The 17415-nt window shown below is 38.2% G+C and overlaps 1 protein-coding gene and 1 long non-coding RNA gene across 3 annotated transcripts in view; one reads left to right on the top strand and one right to left on the bottom strand.

Moving 5' to 3' along the window:
• Positions 1-13609, top strand: part of FAM133B (family with sequence similarity 133 member B) — a 29663-nt gene extending 16054 nt beyond the window's left edge. The window contains exons 9-11 of one of the 2 annotated variants that reach the window (XM_003896331.5): positions 4453-4545; positions 8449-8496; positions 12033-13609. In XM_003896331.5, coding sequence (XP_003896380.1) covers positions 4453-4545; positions 8449-8496; positions 12033-12119 — 228 coding nt within the window. In that variant the 3' untranslated portion in view covers positions 12120-13609. Of the gene's footprint in view, positions 1-4452; positions 4546-8448; positions 8497-12032 lie in introns of those variants that run through there. The other variant, XR_001901019.3, reaches the window with a different exon arrangement.
• LOC108585088 lies at positions 520-16725 on the bottom strand. Its single transcript, XR_001901020.1, has 3 exons — positions 16653-16725; positions 11223-11341; positions 520-607 (listed from the first exon to the last, which is right to left on the bottom strand). It is a non-coding gene; the product is annotated as an uncharacterized LOC108585088 (long non-coding RNA).
• Positions 16726-17415: the final 690 nt, after the last annotated feature.

Raw genomic sequence — 17415 nt, 5'->3', positions numbered from 1 at the left:
CAAGTTGTATCATGTATCAGTACTTTGGTTTTTTGTATGGCTAAATAATATTCCATTTGTGTGTGTGTGGCGGCACGGGGGGAGCTGATTTCTCTGTCCATTCATTTGTTGATGGACATTTGGTTTTGTTTCTACCTTTTGGCTATTATAATGATGCTATGGACATTTATAAACACAAGTTTTTGTATGGATGCATGTTTTCATTTCTCTTGGGTATATGCCTAGGAGTGGTTTACATAACAATTTGCAAATAAAAATTAATTTTAAATGTTTTTAAATTAATTTTAAAAATTAACCAGGCGTGATGTAGTCCTAGCTACTTGGGAGACTGAGCCCACAAGGTCATACCACTACACTTTATCCTGGGAGAGAGAGTGAGACCCTGCATCTAAATTTTAAAAAAATAAAATTTAATTTAAAAACACACTTAGAAAAGAAACTATAATGACCAATTCCAAGAATTCAAGGATAATTTATTAATATGATTTGCCATATTAACTGATCAAGGAAAGAAACCATGTGATTATTTCAGGAGTTGCCAGAAGGACGTGATGTAATTCAGCATTAATTCCTGATTTTCAGAACAATTATAAAATAAGTGGTTACCCTGTTTAAAAAAAAAAAACAAGTGTGTGTGAAATTAAATCTGGTAACGTAGAAACATGAAATATTAAAACTGAACTGCAATTTTTAAGTACTGAAAATATTAGATACAGAGTGATATACACACATATGATCAACAAATATTAATATATTTACCAGCTGGAATTAGTAAATGATTTATATTGGCTTCAGGTCTTGTTTTATGTAAAAAAAAAAAAAAAGAAGAAGAAGAAAAAAGACTGGGCACAATGACTCATGCTTGTAATCCAAACACTTTGGGAGGCTGAGGCAGGAGGATCACTTAGTTTCTCCTGAGACTGAAGTGGGAGGATCACTTAAGCTGAGAAATTGGAGGTTACAATAAGTTGTGATCATGCCACTACACTCCTGCTTGGATGACAGAGTAAGACTCCTATCTCTTTTTAAAAAAAAAAAAAAAAGTCCCCAAACTATCATTTCTTCCTTTGAGGTAGCTGATCCTGAAACTAGTGCATGTCTTTCCCATCCACATTTATATACTTTTATTACATTAGTATGTGTTCATAAATAACAGAATATTGTGTGTGTGTGTTTTTTTGTTTGTTTGTTTTTTTAGTTATACCTACGGAATGGGAAGAATATTGTGTATTATCAAAATGGTATCATTGTGTTTCCTTCTGAAACATGTTTCTTTTCATTCAGCGTTACTGTTGACATCTATCCTTATTGATACTTTCAAGTTTTGTGTTTTTTGTTTTTTTTTTTGCTTATGGTATTCTACTGATTAATCCACCACAAAGTATTTCTTCATTCTCCTTTTTATGGACATCTAGATTGTTTTAATTTTTCAGTAATGCAAACACTGCTGCTTCCCGGGTTCAAGCGATTCTCCTGCCTCAGCCTCCTGAATAGCTGGGATTACAGGCATGTGCCACCACACCCGGCTACTTTTTTGTATTTTCAGTAGAGATGGGGTTTTACCATGTTAGTCAGGCTGATCTCGAACTCTTGATCTCGTGATCCGCCCACCTCAGCCTCCCAAAGTGCTGGGATTACAGGTGTGAGCCACTGCGCCCAGCCAGTTACTGTTAATTTTCTAAAGGATACTTTGGACTGTAATTTCTAAGTTCTAGGATATACATTTAACTTGTGAACATTTTGCTTGCCCAAGTGCTTGTTACTTTGCATTCTTGCTAGTGTGTAAAAATACCCTTGTTTCACATACTTGTCAACCCAGGGAGATGTCATTATTGCAAATTTAATGTATACAAATGGTGGAGCTTCTTAACTTGTTTATTAGCCATTCATATTTCATTTTCTTTGCATTGCTTTTCATAGTCTTTGCCCATTTTTCTGTTGGAAAGAAACAACATTTTCTGGTTCATGGCATCTCTTTACGTGGTTTTTGTGTCTATTATAATCATATGAAGTCTTTAATTTTAAGTCACATAATCATTGTTTTTAGCCCCTTTATTATTTAAAATTGTTCTGAAAGTGCTGATAATAAAATACTCAATTAGAAAATACAGTGGAAGAAAATATCCCATTTATAGTAGTAACCAAAAAGCTATAGGAAAATTTTAAAGAAGTAAGCAGTACTTATTTGAAGAAAACTATACAAGTCTATTCAGAGACATATATGAAGATTGAATAAATGGAAAGTCATAACATGTTCCTGGGTATAACTTGCCATACTGGATATTAACACATTATAAGAATGTTTTAATTAACATAGTACAATACTAGTACAGGAATAGACAAAACAGTGGGACAGTATAGAGTCCAGGTCAAAATTCGAGAATTTGTGGAATGTGGTAATATGATAAAGATGGCATTTCTTGGAACAAAATGACTAATCATTTGGAAAATATAAAGCTGGCCACTACATAAAGCCAAATCCCAGACAGCCCAGAGATTTAAATGTATGAAAACGCAACTAGAGAAAGGGTGAATATTACAATACTGGAGTGAGGAAGGCTTATGCCTCAAAACTCAGAAGGTTTTGACCATATATTTCAAATTCTGAATGGCAAAAACTGATTGCAAAAATTAAACTGTGAACAAAGTTTAAATACCATGAACAGACTAAGAAAAACTTCTAAGAATATGTAACAAAAAATTAATGCTCTTTAATAAGGAAAAAAGAATACCACACATACACAGACAAAGAAAACACAAACTGTATTCTCTGATACGATTGATAAAGAGCCTGAGAGGGAGGCTTCTTGGTAAAGTGTGATTCATAAATGGGTGACAGACAAATTTTGGACACGGTGGGAGAAAAAGATTATCGTTTGTGTGAAGGCTATGTTGGTCTTTGATTTAGTCGTCATTATTAAAGAGTTTGCACTCATGTACACTTCATTCTATTTCAACTTTGTTTTTAATAGCAAAGAGTCCATATTCCTGCCCTCCAGAAGGAGATGGGTTAAGTAAATTTGGCATTTTCGTGAATGTTAAATGCAGCCATAAATGATGTTGTAGTTGGCATGGAAAGATATTATTGGGTGAGAAGAGCATGTTCCAGACAGCAAGTATTCATGTAATATTGTAAACATACACGTAGAAAGATGTTTCCAAAAATCTTAATAGTGTTTAATCTCTGGTAGTGGGATTTGAGTCCATTTTCTTACAATTAACATTTAACATTTCAGCCAAAATAACAATGCTGTTTGCAGAAACGAAAGGAAGTCTCCTATAATCTAGGCCATAGAGAGATCATCACTGTTAGTTTATTTCTGCATTTTTGTCTTCAGAATTAGACTCATGCTGTATAAAAAGTTTTATATCCTGAATTTTTTTATGTAAGATTAGGTGGTGAACACTTTTTCCATTGTGTAGTTTTGTTTTTGTTATGAACTACTTCAGATATACAGAACAGTGCTATGAAAAATAATAAAATGATAACCAGCATATCCACTATGCAACTAATAAATCTTAACATTTTGTTATACTTGCTTTGGGTGTTGTCATAATTTTTTATTTCTTCAAATATATATTTAAGCCCCTAAGTACTACTCCCAATCTCAGTGCCCTCTCCTTCTCCAGAGTTACTCACTTTTTCAACATTAAAAATACTAAGAGTTTAAGATTTTTTTGGCCGGGTGCAGTAGCTCATGTCTGTAATCCCAGCACTTTGGGAGGCCAAGGTAGGTGGATCACAAGATCAGGAGATCGAGACCATCCTGGCTAACACGGTGAAACCCCGTCTCTACTAAAAATACAAAAAACATTAGCCGGGCGTGGTGGCAGGCCCCTGTGGTCCCAGCTACTTGGGAGGCTGAGGCAGGAGAATGGCGTGAACCTGGGAGGCGGAGCTTGCAGTGAGCCGAGATCACACCACTGCACTCCAGCCTGAGTGACAGAGCAAGACTCTGTCTCAAAAAAAAAAAAAAAAAAATTTTTTTAAACACATATTTACATTTAACACTTTAAATGCACTAAAGGAATTACTATGTAGAGATTCTTTTAGATCATTGCAAATAATTACCCATTTATTTTCTTTTCTGCAGTACTAGGCCTATCTAATCCAATCCTGCATAGAAACAAAAGAATTAAAATGCAAAGGAACCAAATCTTACATCATCTGCATGGTTTCATATGACTGTTTAAAAGTCTATTCTGTATAATTTAAGAAAATAAGGTGGATATTACATCTAAATGGATATGTAGTTACTTCTTTTCAATTTATTTAATATTGCTTTAGTGGAATTAAAGACAAATCCTCATAAATGTTACAATTTTTAGACATTCTAAAATAAAGATGGGTAATTGTAATAATTAGAAGAATTAAATAGAACTTAGAAACATAAAATGTATGTGACAAAGTGTATCTTTTTGAGTCAAGATAAATGTATTTATTTTTCATAGGATATTAAAGGACTCAGTAAAAAGAGAAAGATGTATTCTGAAGATAAACCTTTATCATCTGAGTCCTTGTCAGAATCAGAGTATATTGAGGAGGTAAGTATATGATCAAATCCATTTTCTCTATTTCAAAATGTTTAGTAATTGATTTAATATGACTTAGTAAAAAGAAATACTTCGGCCGGGCGCGGTGGCTCACGCCTGTAATCCCAGCACTTTGGGAGGCCGAGGCGGGCGGATCACGAGGTCAGGAGATCGAGACCATCCTGGCTAACACGGTGAAACCCCGTCTCTACTAAAAATGCAAAAAATTAGCCGGGCGAGGCGGCGGGCGCCTGTAGTCCCAGCTACTCGGGAGGCTGAGGCAGGAGAACGGTGTGAACCCGGGAGGCAGAGCTTGCAGTGAGCCGAGATCGCGCCACTGCACTCCAGCCTGGGCGACTAAGCGAGACTCTGTCTCAAAAAAAAAAAAAAAAAGAAATACTTCATATTTAATTTATTCACCTTTCTAGTATGAAAAAAAGAAAGTTATTTCATTTCAGAATGAGTTTTGCTTTTTTCCAGAAGATAATTATCTATTATTTTTTGTAATTAACCATATTTCCACATACCTTTCCGATCTCAGATATTTTTAGTCTTCTAATATTTTCTTTTTATTGTGCTACCATTCTTATTACATGAAAGAAACTGTGTAACATACAACATGTTGAAACCCAACATTCTCTTACATTGTTAAAATAGAATATTACATATACTATCTCAGTTTAGTTGATACTATTTAGTTGTGTTTTGAGCTACTTTTCGGGGCATAGAAAGGTGATTAAGTGGAGAAGAAATGTTGGCAGGAAACATATCATATTACTTAGTTGTGAGAACTAAATGAGATGATAAATTACGAAAGGCATTGCATCATACCTGAGACAGAGTAAATGGTGGCTAAAGGTTGCATAATTCTTGGTGTTACACTAAAATCTAAGCCAAGTTTGCCCTAGAATCACTTATCTTTAAAACTGTAGCTTTCTTTGGCGATCAACATGTTTAATCCGCCAATGGTATAATCTAAAAGAGTTGAGGATCTTACCCTTGCTTACAAGGGGTGGTAGCAGATTGCAACAAGAGCTGGTTTTCGTGATTCCTTAGTTGTTTCCGTATTAGCCTCCTCCTGTATCAGTCCTGCCCCGCTCTGTCTGTCTACTGTATTCCTCATCTCCCCATTCCCTGAGTCTTGCATTCTTGTTTGTTTGTGCCTCTCTCCTTTCTGATTTCATTGTTCTTGGTCTGCAACAGTGGCACTTGGTCCTCTAAGATCTGTTGCCCCCATTTTATAGCAGTGTCTTGTAATTGCTCCTGAAATGAAAGCTAACACTGAGGCAAGAAGGTTGCTTGAGCCCTGGAGTTTGAGGCTGCAGTACACTCTGATCCCACCTGTGAATAGCCACTGCACTCTAGCCCAGGCAACATAGCAAGACCCCATCTCTAAAAAAATAATAATGATAATAATGTGTTATTTTATGAAATTGTATTTCAGTGTAAATGCTAGAATGCCATAACACCAGGCCAGGCGCAGTGGCTCGTGCTTATAATCCCAGCACTTTGGGAGGCTGAGGCGGGTGGATCACCTGAGATCAGGAGTTCCAGACCAGCTTGGCCAGCATGGTGAAACACCATCTCTGCTAAAAGAAAAAAAAAAAGTTAACCAGGCGTGGTGCCTGTAATCCCAGCTACTCGGGAGGCTGAGGTGGGAGAATCACTTGAACCTGGGAGGCGGAGGTTACAGTGAGCCAAGATCACACTATCACACTCCAGCCTAGGCAACAAGAGTGAAACTCCATCTTAATCAATCGATCAATGCAATAACACCAGAAGACATAGAATCTTAAGAAAAAAACAAAATGCAGGCTCTGGCAGGTGTATTACATATGCCCTTCAAAAACCATATGGTGGCATTATCTTAAAATGTATCTTAAAATCCTGCACAAGAGGCTGGGTGCAGTGGCTCAGCCTCTTGTGGCACCTGTAATCTCAGCAATTTGGGAGGCTGTGGCAGGCGAATCAGTTCAGACCAGGAGTTCACGACCAGCTTGGGCAACATAACGAGACCCTGTCTCTTTAAAAAAAATTATTATTTTTTTTTTTTTAATTTAGTTTCTGGGCCGGGTGTGGTGGCTCACGCCTGTATCCCAGCACTTCGGGAGGTAAAGGCAGTTGGATCACCTGAGGTCAGGAGTTAAAGAGCAGCCTGGCCAACATGGCAAAACCCTGTCTCTACTAAAAATACAAAAATTAGCCAGACACGGTGGCACAGGCCCATAATCCCAGCTACTCAGGAGACTGAGGCAGGAGAATCGCTTGAACCAGGAAGGCAGAGGCTGCAGTGAGCCAAGATCGCACCACTGCACTCCATCCTGGGCAACAGAGCGAGACTTTGTCCAAAAAAAAAAATTAGTTTCTGTGTTGTAAACAGGTTCATCACGTGAATGTTTAGCAGGCTATTCAAAAGCTGTGGAGGATGTACAGGGCTGTTCAGGACATGGCGTGACAGCATCCCTCATCTCTGCCTGGCTAAATATAGATGCAGTACATCTGTCACCCTTAGTCATTGTAATAACAAGAATAACAATAAAAATATTGTTTCCTAGGTGCTCGGTAAAAAGAGCTAGTGAGTTAGTGATCTCTGTTGTGAGCTTGTGATCTCTAATGCTTATGTGTTGTATTTTTTTTAGTCCTTATGCTTTCTTTTATTGTTGATTGCATTTTAATGTATTTGTGATGTATTTAATATTGTAGTCACTCAGCAGCGAAACCATACAATTCAACATTAGGCAAATTTATAAATATTGTTTTATATGTAATGTATTAGTATTGTATTATGTTTGTCTGCTACATGGTAGCAAGTTTAATATGAAATATCTTACATTTGGGCTTAACATGTAATATGAAAGCTTATGAAAGCTTTGACAACTTTCAGTTTATTTATTTTTATTTTTTTAGAGGTAGCTTCTTGCTCTGTCGCCCAGGCTGGAGTGCCACAGTACAGTCATAGATCACTGCAGCCTGGAACTCCTGGGCTCAAGTGATTTTCCACCTCACCCTCCCAAGTAGCTAGGACTACAGTCACATGCCACCATACCCCACTAATTTTTAGCAAAAATTTTTTTGTAGAGGTGGAGTCTTAACTAGGTTACCGAGGCTGGTCTTGAACTCCTGGCCTCAAGCAATTCTCCCACCTTGGCCTATCAAAGCGCTGGGATCACAGGCACAAACCACTGCTCCCTGCCTCAGTTTAGTTTAAATCCAGTGTACCACACTCAAAAAGACTGAAATAAAATATAAATGGGATGATAATTCTTAGAATTTTAAGCTGTTGGCTTATACTAACTACACTGAATATAGAGCTACCATTTGTTGAGCACCATAGAGTGAGAGATATACCTGCTGTATTTTAGGCACTTCCCCTTGAGGGTGGATATTATCTCCATTTTACAGATGTTGAGAGTAAGATAGGATTCAGACATTAATCTGTCTCATTTCAGAGCTGATTTTTTTTTTGCCTGTTTTGAGACAAGGTCTCACTCTATCACCCAGGCTGGAGTGCAGTGGCGCAAACAGGGCTCACTGCAGCCTCAACCTCCTGGGCTCAAGTGATCCTCCCACCTCACCCTTCCAAGTAGCTGGGACTACAGGCACATGCCACTGTGCCCAGCTATTTTTTTTTTTCCCTTGGTAGAGATGGGGTACTCTCACTATGTTGCTCAGGCTAGCCTTGAACTCCTGGGTTCAAGCAAGCCTCCTGCTTTGGCCTCCCAAAGTGCTGAGATTATATGTTTTTTATTGAAACCTCGTTGAGATGTAACAGGAGTTATTTTAAATGTCCTGTGATTGTCAAAACGTTTTTTACATTTAAATTTTGAAGATGCAAGATAGAGAATGAAAGAAAAATGCTTTGAGTGCAAATTACATGTTTGTCTTCTGTTCTCCACAAAAATTAAAACTTTCTAGGTGCGAGCAAAAAAGAAGAAAAGCAGTGAAGAACGAGAAAAAGCAACAGCAAGTATCTCTTAACATTTTTACAGACAATAGCATAGGTGTTTTGGTTTAATATAAAATGAGTCATGGTAAAGCTTGATTGGATTTACTGGGACCAAATAAGTATTTGTTGGGAAAGGTGTGGTGTGTTCAGCAGCTTCACTTAATGGGTAGGAGAAAGTCAAAATGGTTCATGAAAAATAAAAAATGCCCTGGTAGCAAGCATGTCCTGTTTCCATTTCAGTATTTTACTGTTAGAAATATAAACTCAGGGCCGGGCGCGGTGGGTCACGAGGTCAGGAGATCGAGACCATCCTGGCTAACACGGTGAAACCCTGTCTCTACTAAAAACACAAAAAAATTAGCCCGGCGTGGTCACGGGTGCCTGTAGTCCCAGCTACTCGGGAGACTGAGGCAGGAGAATGGATGAACCCGGGAGGCGGAGCTTGCAGTGAGCCTAGATCATGCCACTGCACTCCAGCCTGGGCGACAGAGTGGGGCACGGTGGCTCACACCTGTAATCCCAGCACTTTGGGAGGCCGAGACCGGTGGATCACGAGGTCAGGAGTTCAAAATCAGCCTGGCCAATATGGTGAAACCTCGTCTCTACTTAAAAAAAAAAAATACAAAAATTCGCTGGGCGTGGTGGTGGATACCTGTAATCCAGCTACTCAGGAGGCTGACGCAGGAGAATCGCTTGAACCTGGGCGGCAGAGGTTGCAGTGAGCTGAGATCGCTCCACTGCACTCCAGCCTTGGCAACAGAGCAAGACTCCGTCTCAAAAAAAATAAAAAAGAAGAAATATAAGCTCAAATTTCTGTTTGACTTTCTTAAGCTACAATATGAAATATGAGAGACCAAAGGTATGGTGATTTCCGTTATCTTTGATAATAGTTACTTTCAAATCAGCCAAATCTGGTAATAACAGAAAAAGCCTCTCCAAGCACTAGCTGCAATGAAAAAATAAGAATATGACAACATAAATTACTCATTAATAAAGATTATTTTGATAGTTTTTAAAGCCAAACTCTGCTATTAATGCAAATTGAGAAGAAAAGAGAAAGAAGAGGCAAATTAAGGAAAATAGAAGTAGTATCCAAATAAGAAGGAGATCAACCAAGAGAAAATGGTTAACAGATTATTTTCAAAGAGTAATGCAAACAATATCAGCAAAGTAATTTAGGGGGCCTCAGTATAAATGTGAGCGATGACCTTTGAAGGCATTTTCTTAGGGAAAGGCGAAAGAAAAACGAAAACATCATCATTGGTAGGTTTGAGTAACCCCTTCCCAGAATTTCCCTGACTCTTCAAATGAGGTACCTTCTCTGATAGGAAGGCTCACCTAGTAATGATTCAGAAATAACATTTTATATGCTCCAAGCCTACGATGACAAATAAGGTTTTTTTGGTTTGTTTTTTCTGAATGTGAAAGTAGTTTGGGTGAAGATAGCTTTGGTCTGTGGTTCAGATTAATTAAGACATAACCACATTAGTATTTGCATGCTTTCACGTTTCTATGCTTTCAGCTAGTTGTGTATGTATGAAGCATTTCTATGCAGGCACTTAGTCTTAAGAGTATAATGGAGTACAAGATAGAAGAGTATGATACGTGAGAGAGATACTGTGGGGAGGGGCTCATGAAATCCTCGCTGAGGAAGTGAAATTAAGCTGAAATCTGATTTATAAGAAAGAGCCAACCACATGAAGATCAAAGGAAAGAATATCCTAGGCAGAGGGAAGAGCTCTTAAGGACCTATAGTGAGAATAAGCTTGTTATATTTGAGGGACTAAGAGAAGGTAAGTGGCTTAATGCCATACAATGCCATACAGTGAGGGTAGCAAGTAAGCAGAGGCTTACTTACATTACACAGCAGAGTGTGTTTTCATCAGAATGTTACAAGAAGCTGTTCTGAGGATTTTAAACAAAGGTGACTTAAATATTTTACATTTTGTAAATGCTTTGGTACAGGAGATAAGTGGGCACAAGTGAGGAATGACGTTTGTACAGCAGTGATAGTAATGGAGTTGGACTGGCAAGGATGGATTTGAGATATATTTTGGACTTAGATGGTAAGACTTCCTTGGTGCTTTGAATGTGGACATTGGAGTTAAAGCAAAGAGCAGAATCAAAGATAGCTTAGATTCTTTGACTTAAGCAAAATGACAGATAAGTAGTGCCAGTTACTAAGATGGCTGAGGATTTGGAGAGAAAAATGAAGCATTTTGTTGTGGTAATTTCAGATATGCCTACCAGACATCCCAGGTAGAGCTGTTAATGAGGCACTTACAGTCCTGAGGTCAAAGTGTAGGACTGCATATAAAGATTGGGGCTTCATTGGTGTTTAAGTGGAAAATAAAGCATGTGACTGGAAGAGTATGTGGAAAACAACGGAAGGAAGCCCCAGAAAAGCCGAGTAGAGGAAGAAGAGCAGGCAAAGGAAATGAAGAGGTCTTAGTGATAGAAGAAAACCAGCAGAGAGGTGTCATGGAAGCTAAGAAGAAAATGATTTTTAGAAGAGAGTGCTCAGCTGTCCTTTTGTGGGGGAAAAAAAAGCAATCTGTACCCAAAACTTAGTTTTAAAAGCCCAAATTACAAGATATTGGAAAGTTCCCTATGTACTTCAAACATGTAGTGAAAAAAGAATGATGAAAATTAGCTTAGTGCCACAGAGTGGTAGAGGCCTTTGAGAGAGGGGAGAGTAGGTAGTGCTGATAGATAGGAAATGGATAGGAAGCTCTGCTGTTACCATCCTTATAGGTCTCTTCTCCTTTCTTGCTTTTCATTTTCTTCTCTTGAATATCAATACACTAGCAGCAGTTGGTACCACCTTTCCAAAGTATCTTATGTTTCTAAAAGTTCTGCCTTCTGTAACACAAATAGAAGAGTCAGACTTCAACAAAACTCCAGCTCCCTTCAGTTCACTCAGTTAAACTACTTTTACCAGGCTTTAGTGGCATTTTCTTCTAAAAATCAGACATCTGTTTTGCTTAACAAAATAAACTTTTTAACTGTATATTGATACTTTGTACTAATTAGTTGATCTTAATTTAATAATTTAATTTAATAATTACAACAACTTCAATTAGTGCTGCCAGTCTGAGCAGTACACAATACCTGTGTTCCTATTTACTTAAAACTAGCAAATTTAATATTTCTGTTCTGTCTGAAAACTGTCTTACAAAAACAATTATGTTTTTCTGTGGTTACTGCTTTTCAGTAACTGCAATTACTTTACCTTTAGAAGTTATATAGCATGAAATATAATGATTGGTAGTGTGATTCAATTGAATTTATTTCCTATAGGAAATTTTGTTAGAAGTTACGTTAATGTGCTAATGACTTAAGAGTTTCTCCCTATCTTTTTGAAAATCAACAAGAACTCTTTTAGTCCTCATATGATGCTGGTTGTTGACACTTTTCAAGAAATGTTTTGAGTAGTTTACTTGGTTGTGTGGATTGTTTGGAATTATATAGTAGCTTAGGAGAAGCATGGTAAAGATGCTTTTAATTTGCATATTTTTATATAGTAATGTATAACATGGAATTATCTTTACAGGAAAAAATGAAAAAGAAAAAGAAGCATAAGAAACACAGTAAGAAGAAGAAAAAGAAGGCTGCTAGTTCAAGTCCTGACTCACCATAACATTAAGAAAAATCAGGATTCCCTTCTAAAGAAAGTGCAATGTCTGAGGAAATTTCAACTGTGAAAACTACAACATATTTACTAAAATGCATGAATTTTCTTGTTTTTAGAATTATTCCTGGACTATTCAGTAGCCACTCAGATGCCACTGTGTGAAAGGGCCATAAATGTTGCCTGCTGCTTGAACATCTTTTTTTTTTTTCTTCCAGTGCTTGATAACTCTGGGAGATAAGACACTGCAGTCATACTAGTGGTTAAGATATTTGGGAATAAAATTAGTACTTTTGACTAGAAGTGTCTAAGGATAAACCAACAGAAATTGAATCTGGATGTATCTTTAAGATGTAATCAGAAATGACCAGATGACTCTAGTTAAAATTTTTGAAGGAGGGATTACATTACTATTTTAAAACCCTTACTCTGTAGATAAGTGTATTTTAATTTTTTCCCCTTGTATACTTGTATTTACCTGGGGAAGGAGCTTTTAGGGTTGGGGGGGTGGTTTGCTATCTCTTTAGCTAGCAGAATAGTGTGCCTTTGATCCTCACACATCCTATATTCTGGACACAGTAGCCATGCTTCACAGGGAGGTCAGAGCTGGCTACCAGCAGTCTTGCCCTTTACTGAGCTTAGTGTCATCCTTGGATGCTGTCATATGCTGCTTTCAGTGAACCAGAGAAACAGCCATTTGCAGCATGAGAAAGCCCCAAAAGCTCTGAGATTTACCTCCACTTCAGTAATAATGAAAATTTTTTAGCATTAGAATGTGTTATGTCATTTGAATTAATTTTGATTACACTTTGGCTTGGGAGAGGAATTATTTTAAATAGACACTGGTACTTTTTGAACTTGATAGCTAAAGATTCTAAAATGCATGTTTTATACTAAGTTTTAACCAGTCAGGAAAATTTTATGTAACCAGTGATAGTTTATTTTTTGTATGAATTTTGTTTAGGCTGCAATGTTTAGCTTTTGTTAACTCCTCACTCTTGCTGTCTTAAGTTCATTACTATGTTTAATGGCCTACTTGCCAAGATATTTAGCATGTAAAAAGTAGGATTTTGATTTTAAAAAAAAAAAAAGGCTTCATATTGAAGCTGAGACTTACAATAACAAGTTGAGTGGCAAGCCTGGTATGCTGTGTCTTATTGCCAGAATCTTAGTAAATGTAATGTTTTAAAAGTTTGTTGTCTTTGTATATTAATAGCAAATTATGACAAGTTAAGTTTAAATAAGTTACATTATTGCTCTCCCTGTGTCATATTTTACTAAGATTTTGTGCCTCATATCTACTGCTGACTTGTTTACTAGGAATGTTAAAAGGAACTGATAATTCATTTTCATTTTACATTTTTATATAATCAGGTAACATGAAATACAACTTGATGTACAATTTTGCCTGTTACAAAGGATGTGCTAATTATAGTGGTATATGCACAGAACATGTTGGCATGACAACAGGCTGAATAAATAGCTATTTTACTTAAAAATAGCTGTGTTCTTATCAGCTCCCTTTGGACTGCAAGTAAACTTACACAGATAAGAAACACTCCTAGATGTTAAGCCTGAAATAAATAAGACATCCCTAAATTTTTAGCTATTAAAAAAACACACATCTTGGTTTCTTTAAATTTCATACTCAAAGGTGCATACTATTTCCTAATAAAAGGTATCTGTATGCTTTTGAATACACAGAAAATTTAAGGGACGTTGTGCATCCAAAAGAAAGTTTCCTAGAATTGTTGTTCGTGAAAATGCCAGAAGATAAGTTGATCAAATTACATGGTCATCACTTTTGTTATGACACAGAACTGCAGATTTACAGACTAGTCCGTTATATAAAGATTATATTCTGCTAGAAGCAACTGTTCATTTTATTAGACTGGGGGAGAAGGTGATTTGGTGAAGAACTGTATTCTTTCCAGAATGTGTTAACTGTCTGGACAACACTTTTTTCTAGTCCTGTGTTGGTAGCCTTAACAGCCTCCTAACAAAGTATGGAAAGAAAAGAAAATTTGACATAGTAATTTTATTTTTATTTATTTATTTTGTGTGTGTGTGTGTGTGTGTGACAGGGTCTCTGTTTCCTGGACTGGAGTGCAGTGGTGTGATTTCAGCTCACTGTAGCCTTGACTCCCAGGCTTAAGTGATCCTCCCACCTCAATCTCGAGTAGCTGGGACTTCAGGCGCACACCACCATGCCTGGCTAATTTTTTTTATTTTTTGTAGAGACGGGGTTTCACCATGTTGCCCAGGCTGGTCCCAAACTCCTGGGCTCAAGTGACCCACCCACCTCCGCCTCCCAAAGTACTAGGATTACAGGCATGAGCCACTGCGCCTAGCTGACAGAGTAATATTATCAGTTAGGTTTATTCCAAAGTTATTACCCCTGTGCAAATTACATCTCTTCCTCCCTTCCAAACTACCTTTTTTCTTGACAAACTTTACACCAATTTTTTACAAATAGAAGGCATGTTACTAGGATAACGGTACTGGAATAGGTGCTGTAAATCAGTGGATGTTCCAGATAGAAAAATTGGCTTTATACTCGTACTACCTCTTTGTAATTGTTTGGATTCCTTTAGCTGTCGTTAGTATAGTTAGATGTTTTAAATACCATTAGAGTGTCCTGAATTTATTTTATTTTATTTTATTTTATTTTATTTATTTATTTATTTATTTATTTATTTATTTATTTATTTATTTTTTGAGACTGAGTCTGGCTCTGTCGCCCAGGCTGGAGTGCAGTGGCCGGATCTCAGCTCACTGCAAGCTCCGCCTCCCGGGTTTACGCCATTCTCCTGCCTCAGCCTCCCGAGTAGCTGGGACCACAGGCGCCCGCCACCTCGCCCGGCTAGTTTTTTGTATTTTTTAGTAGAGACGGGGTTTCACCGTGTTAGCCAGGATGGTCTCGATCTCCTGACCTTGTGATCCGCCCGTCTCGGCCTCCCAAAGTGCTGGGATTACAGGCTTGAGCCACCGCGCCCGGCGTCTGAATTTATTTTAACTAGAATACAGATTGACATTCCTTCCATCAAGATGTATTAAAAACCTATTGCTTAATTTTCTGACATTTCTTGGAGACCCATAGACAGGACTCATGGAAACCAAGTGAGAACAGCTATTCTTCAGACTTAAGTGACAGGGTTCATACTTTTTTTAAAATTGCCACTTTTTAACTTAAAGTCTATGAATACTCATCTATTTGCTTAAGAAAAGTTTTGAGAAACTTTTTTCCCCAAAACTGTATTTAATCATAGGTCACTGCATCCTTGACTTCCCAGGGTCAAGCCAGCCTCCCACTTCAGCCTTCCCAGTGACTGGAATCTGTGACAGGCATGCCCCGCCACACCTAGCTAATTTTTTTTTTGTAGAGACAGGATCTCCCTGTGTTGCACAGGCTGGTCTCAAATTCCTGGGCTCAAGCAGTCCTCCCACCTCGTTTTCCCAAAGTGCTGCGATTACAGGCATAGGCCACCACGCCCAGCCTTTGTCGTATTTTAAATTTGGGTTTTATATTTTATTTGAAAGTAAGAATCTAGTGCCCTAAATTGTAAAAATCACTTTAATACATTTTCTTGCCTTACCACAGTGAAGGCCAGCAGACATAGATTACGTGTTTGTTCTCTCTACCAGGATTTTACAATCAAGTTAGAACAGTTGACATTTTAGTCAACTTTGGCATAATCACACCATGTTATCCTGCCAGTCAACCCAATCAAAGTTGGAGGGGTAAAAGTGAGTTTTTACATTTTTCTAGAAGCTCCCAGATAGAAGCGTTTGTTTGGATATCATAAAAGGGTGCTTGGTTAGAGTTTGGAGAAGGTTGTAACCTTTGAAGGAGCTGCTGATAGCCTGGGAAATTACTTCAGCTTAAAGAATAAGGTATTTGTGATTTTACTTATTTGTTACGTGTTCAAATATGTTTTCAACTGTTCTGTTGGTGCTGAAGGAGTATAAATGATAACAAATACCACTTAAGTGGTGTTTAGCCCTGAAGAAAAATGTTGGAATTGCTATAAATTTTTAAATCACATTAGCTGGGTGTGGTGACTTGTGCCCGCAGCCCATACTTGGGTGGCTGAAGTGGAGGATGGATTGAGCCTGGGAAGCCGAGGTTGCAGTGAGCTATGATTGTGCCACTACACTTTAGCTTGGGCAATGTGACACAGCAAGACCCTGTCTAGAAAAAATAGGCCAGTCATGGTGCCTCAGGCCTGTAATCCCAGTAATTAGGGAGGTGGAGGTGGGTGGATCGCTTGAGCCCAGGAATTCAAGACCAGCCTGGGCAACATGGCAAAACCCCATCTCTACAAAAAATGCAAAAGATAAGCCAGGTGTGGTGGTGCATGCCTGTAATCCCACATATTCACGAGGCTGAGGTGGGAGGATTGCTTGAGCCCCAGGAGGTGGAAGTTGCATTGAGCTGAGATGGCGCCACTGCACTGCATCCTAGGCAACGTGGCAGAGCAAGACCCTGTCTCAAAAAGAAAATAATAAAATTTTAGATCACAGAAACCTTAATGAAATTACCATATTCGAAGTGGTAGCAACCATTATTGCATACTTTTCCAGTTACTTGAGAACCTTCTGTGTTTGGTTGCTGGGATGTTGCCATGGTCACATTCCACGTTGGGATTGGAGTAGTGAACTGTGGAAACAGTGATAGCTCAGGATGCCCAGGCTTGAAGCTAGGCTATCTGGAAATTCTGGAGTGTGCTAAAGCCACACTGGACATGGACCAGACGGCTCTGAAGAAACTGATAGAATCCATGAGTGAAACTGTCAAGAGCTGTAAGTACTGACCAGACTTCCAATGCTTCCTGAACATCTTGATTCACAGAAATGTTTAAAAAGCAAAAAGATGAGGATATATTTAAAAAGATACAGGAGCCAACCTGAAAACTGCCAATGGCCAAGGCCGGAACAACTTGAGCAACAAAGTAACATAGTATTCTTAGGCGTCTTAGTCTATTTGGGCTTCTGTAACAAAATACCATAGACTGGATTGTTTATAAGCAAGAGAAATGTAGTTCTCACAGTTCTGGAGGCTGGGAAGTCCAAGGTCGAGGCCGATTCGCTGTCTGGTAAGGAAGGGCCTGCTTTCTGGCTCATGGATGGCACTCCCTTGCTGTGTCCTCACCACAGTGGAAGAGACTAGCTAACCCTCTGGGGTCTCTTACTTTATAAGAACACTAGACCTAACTGCCGCTACCTCCCAAAGGCTACACCTCCTCATACCATTAGCTTGGGGGTTAAAATTTAAACCTGAATTTGGAGGAGGCCAGGGAGGGGC

The sequence above is a fragment of the Papio anubis genome, chromosome 4, assembly GCF_008728515.1.
Source record: "Papio anubis isolate 15944 chromosome 4, Panubis1.0, whole genome shotgun sequence".
NCBI lineage: Eukaryota > Metazoa > Chordata > Mammalia > Primates > Cercopithecidae > Papio > Papio anubis.
The sequence above is the reverse complement of the archived record's forward strand: the minus strand, read 5'-3'. Positions and strand labels throughout refer to the sequence as shown.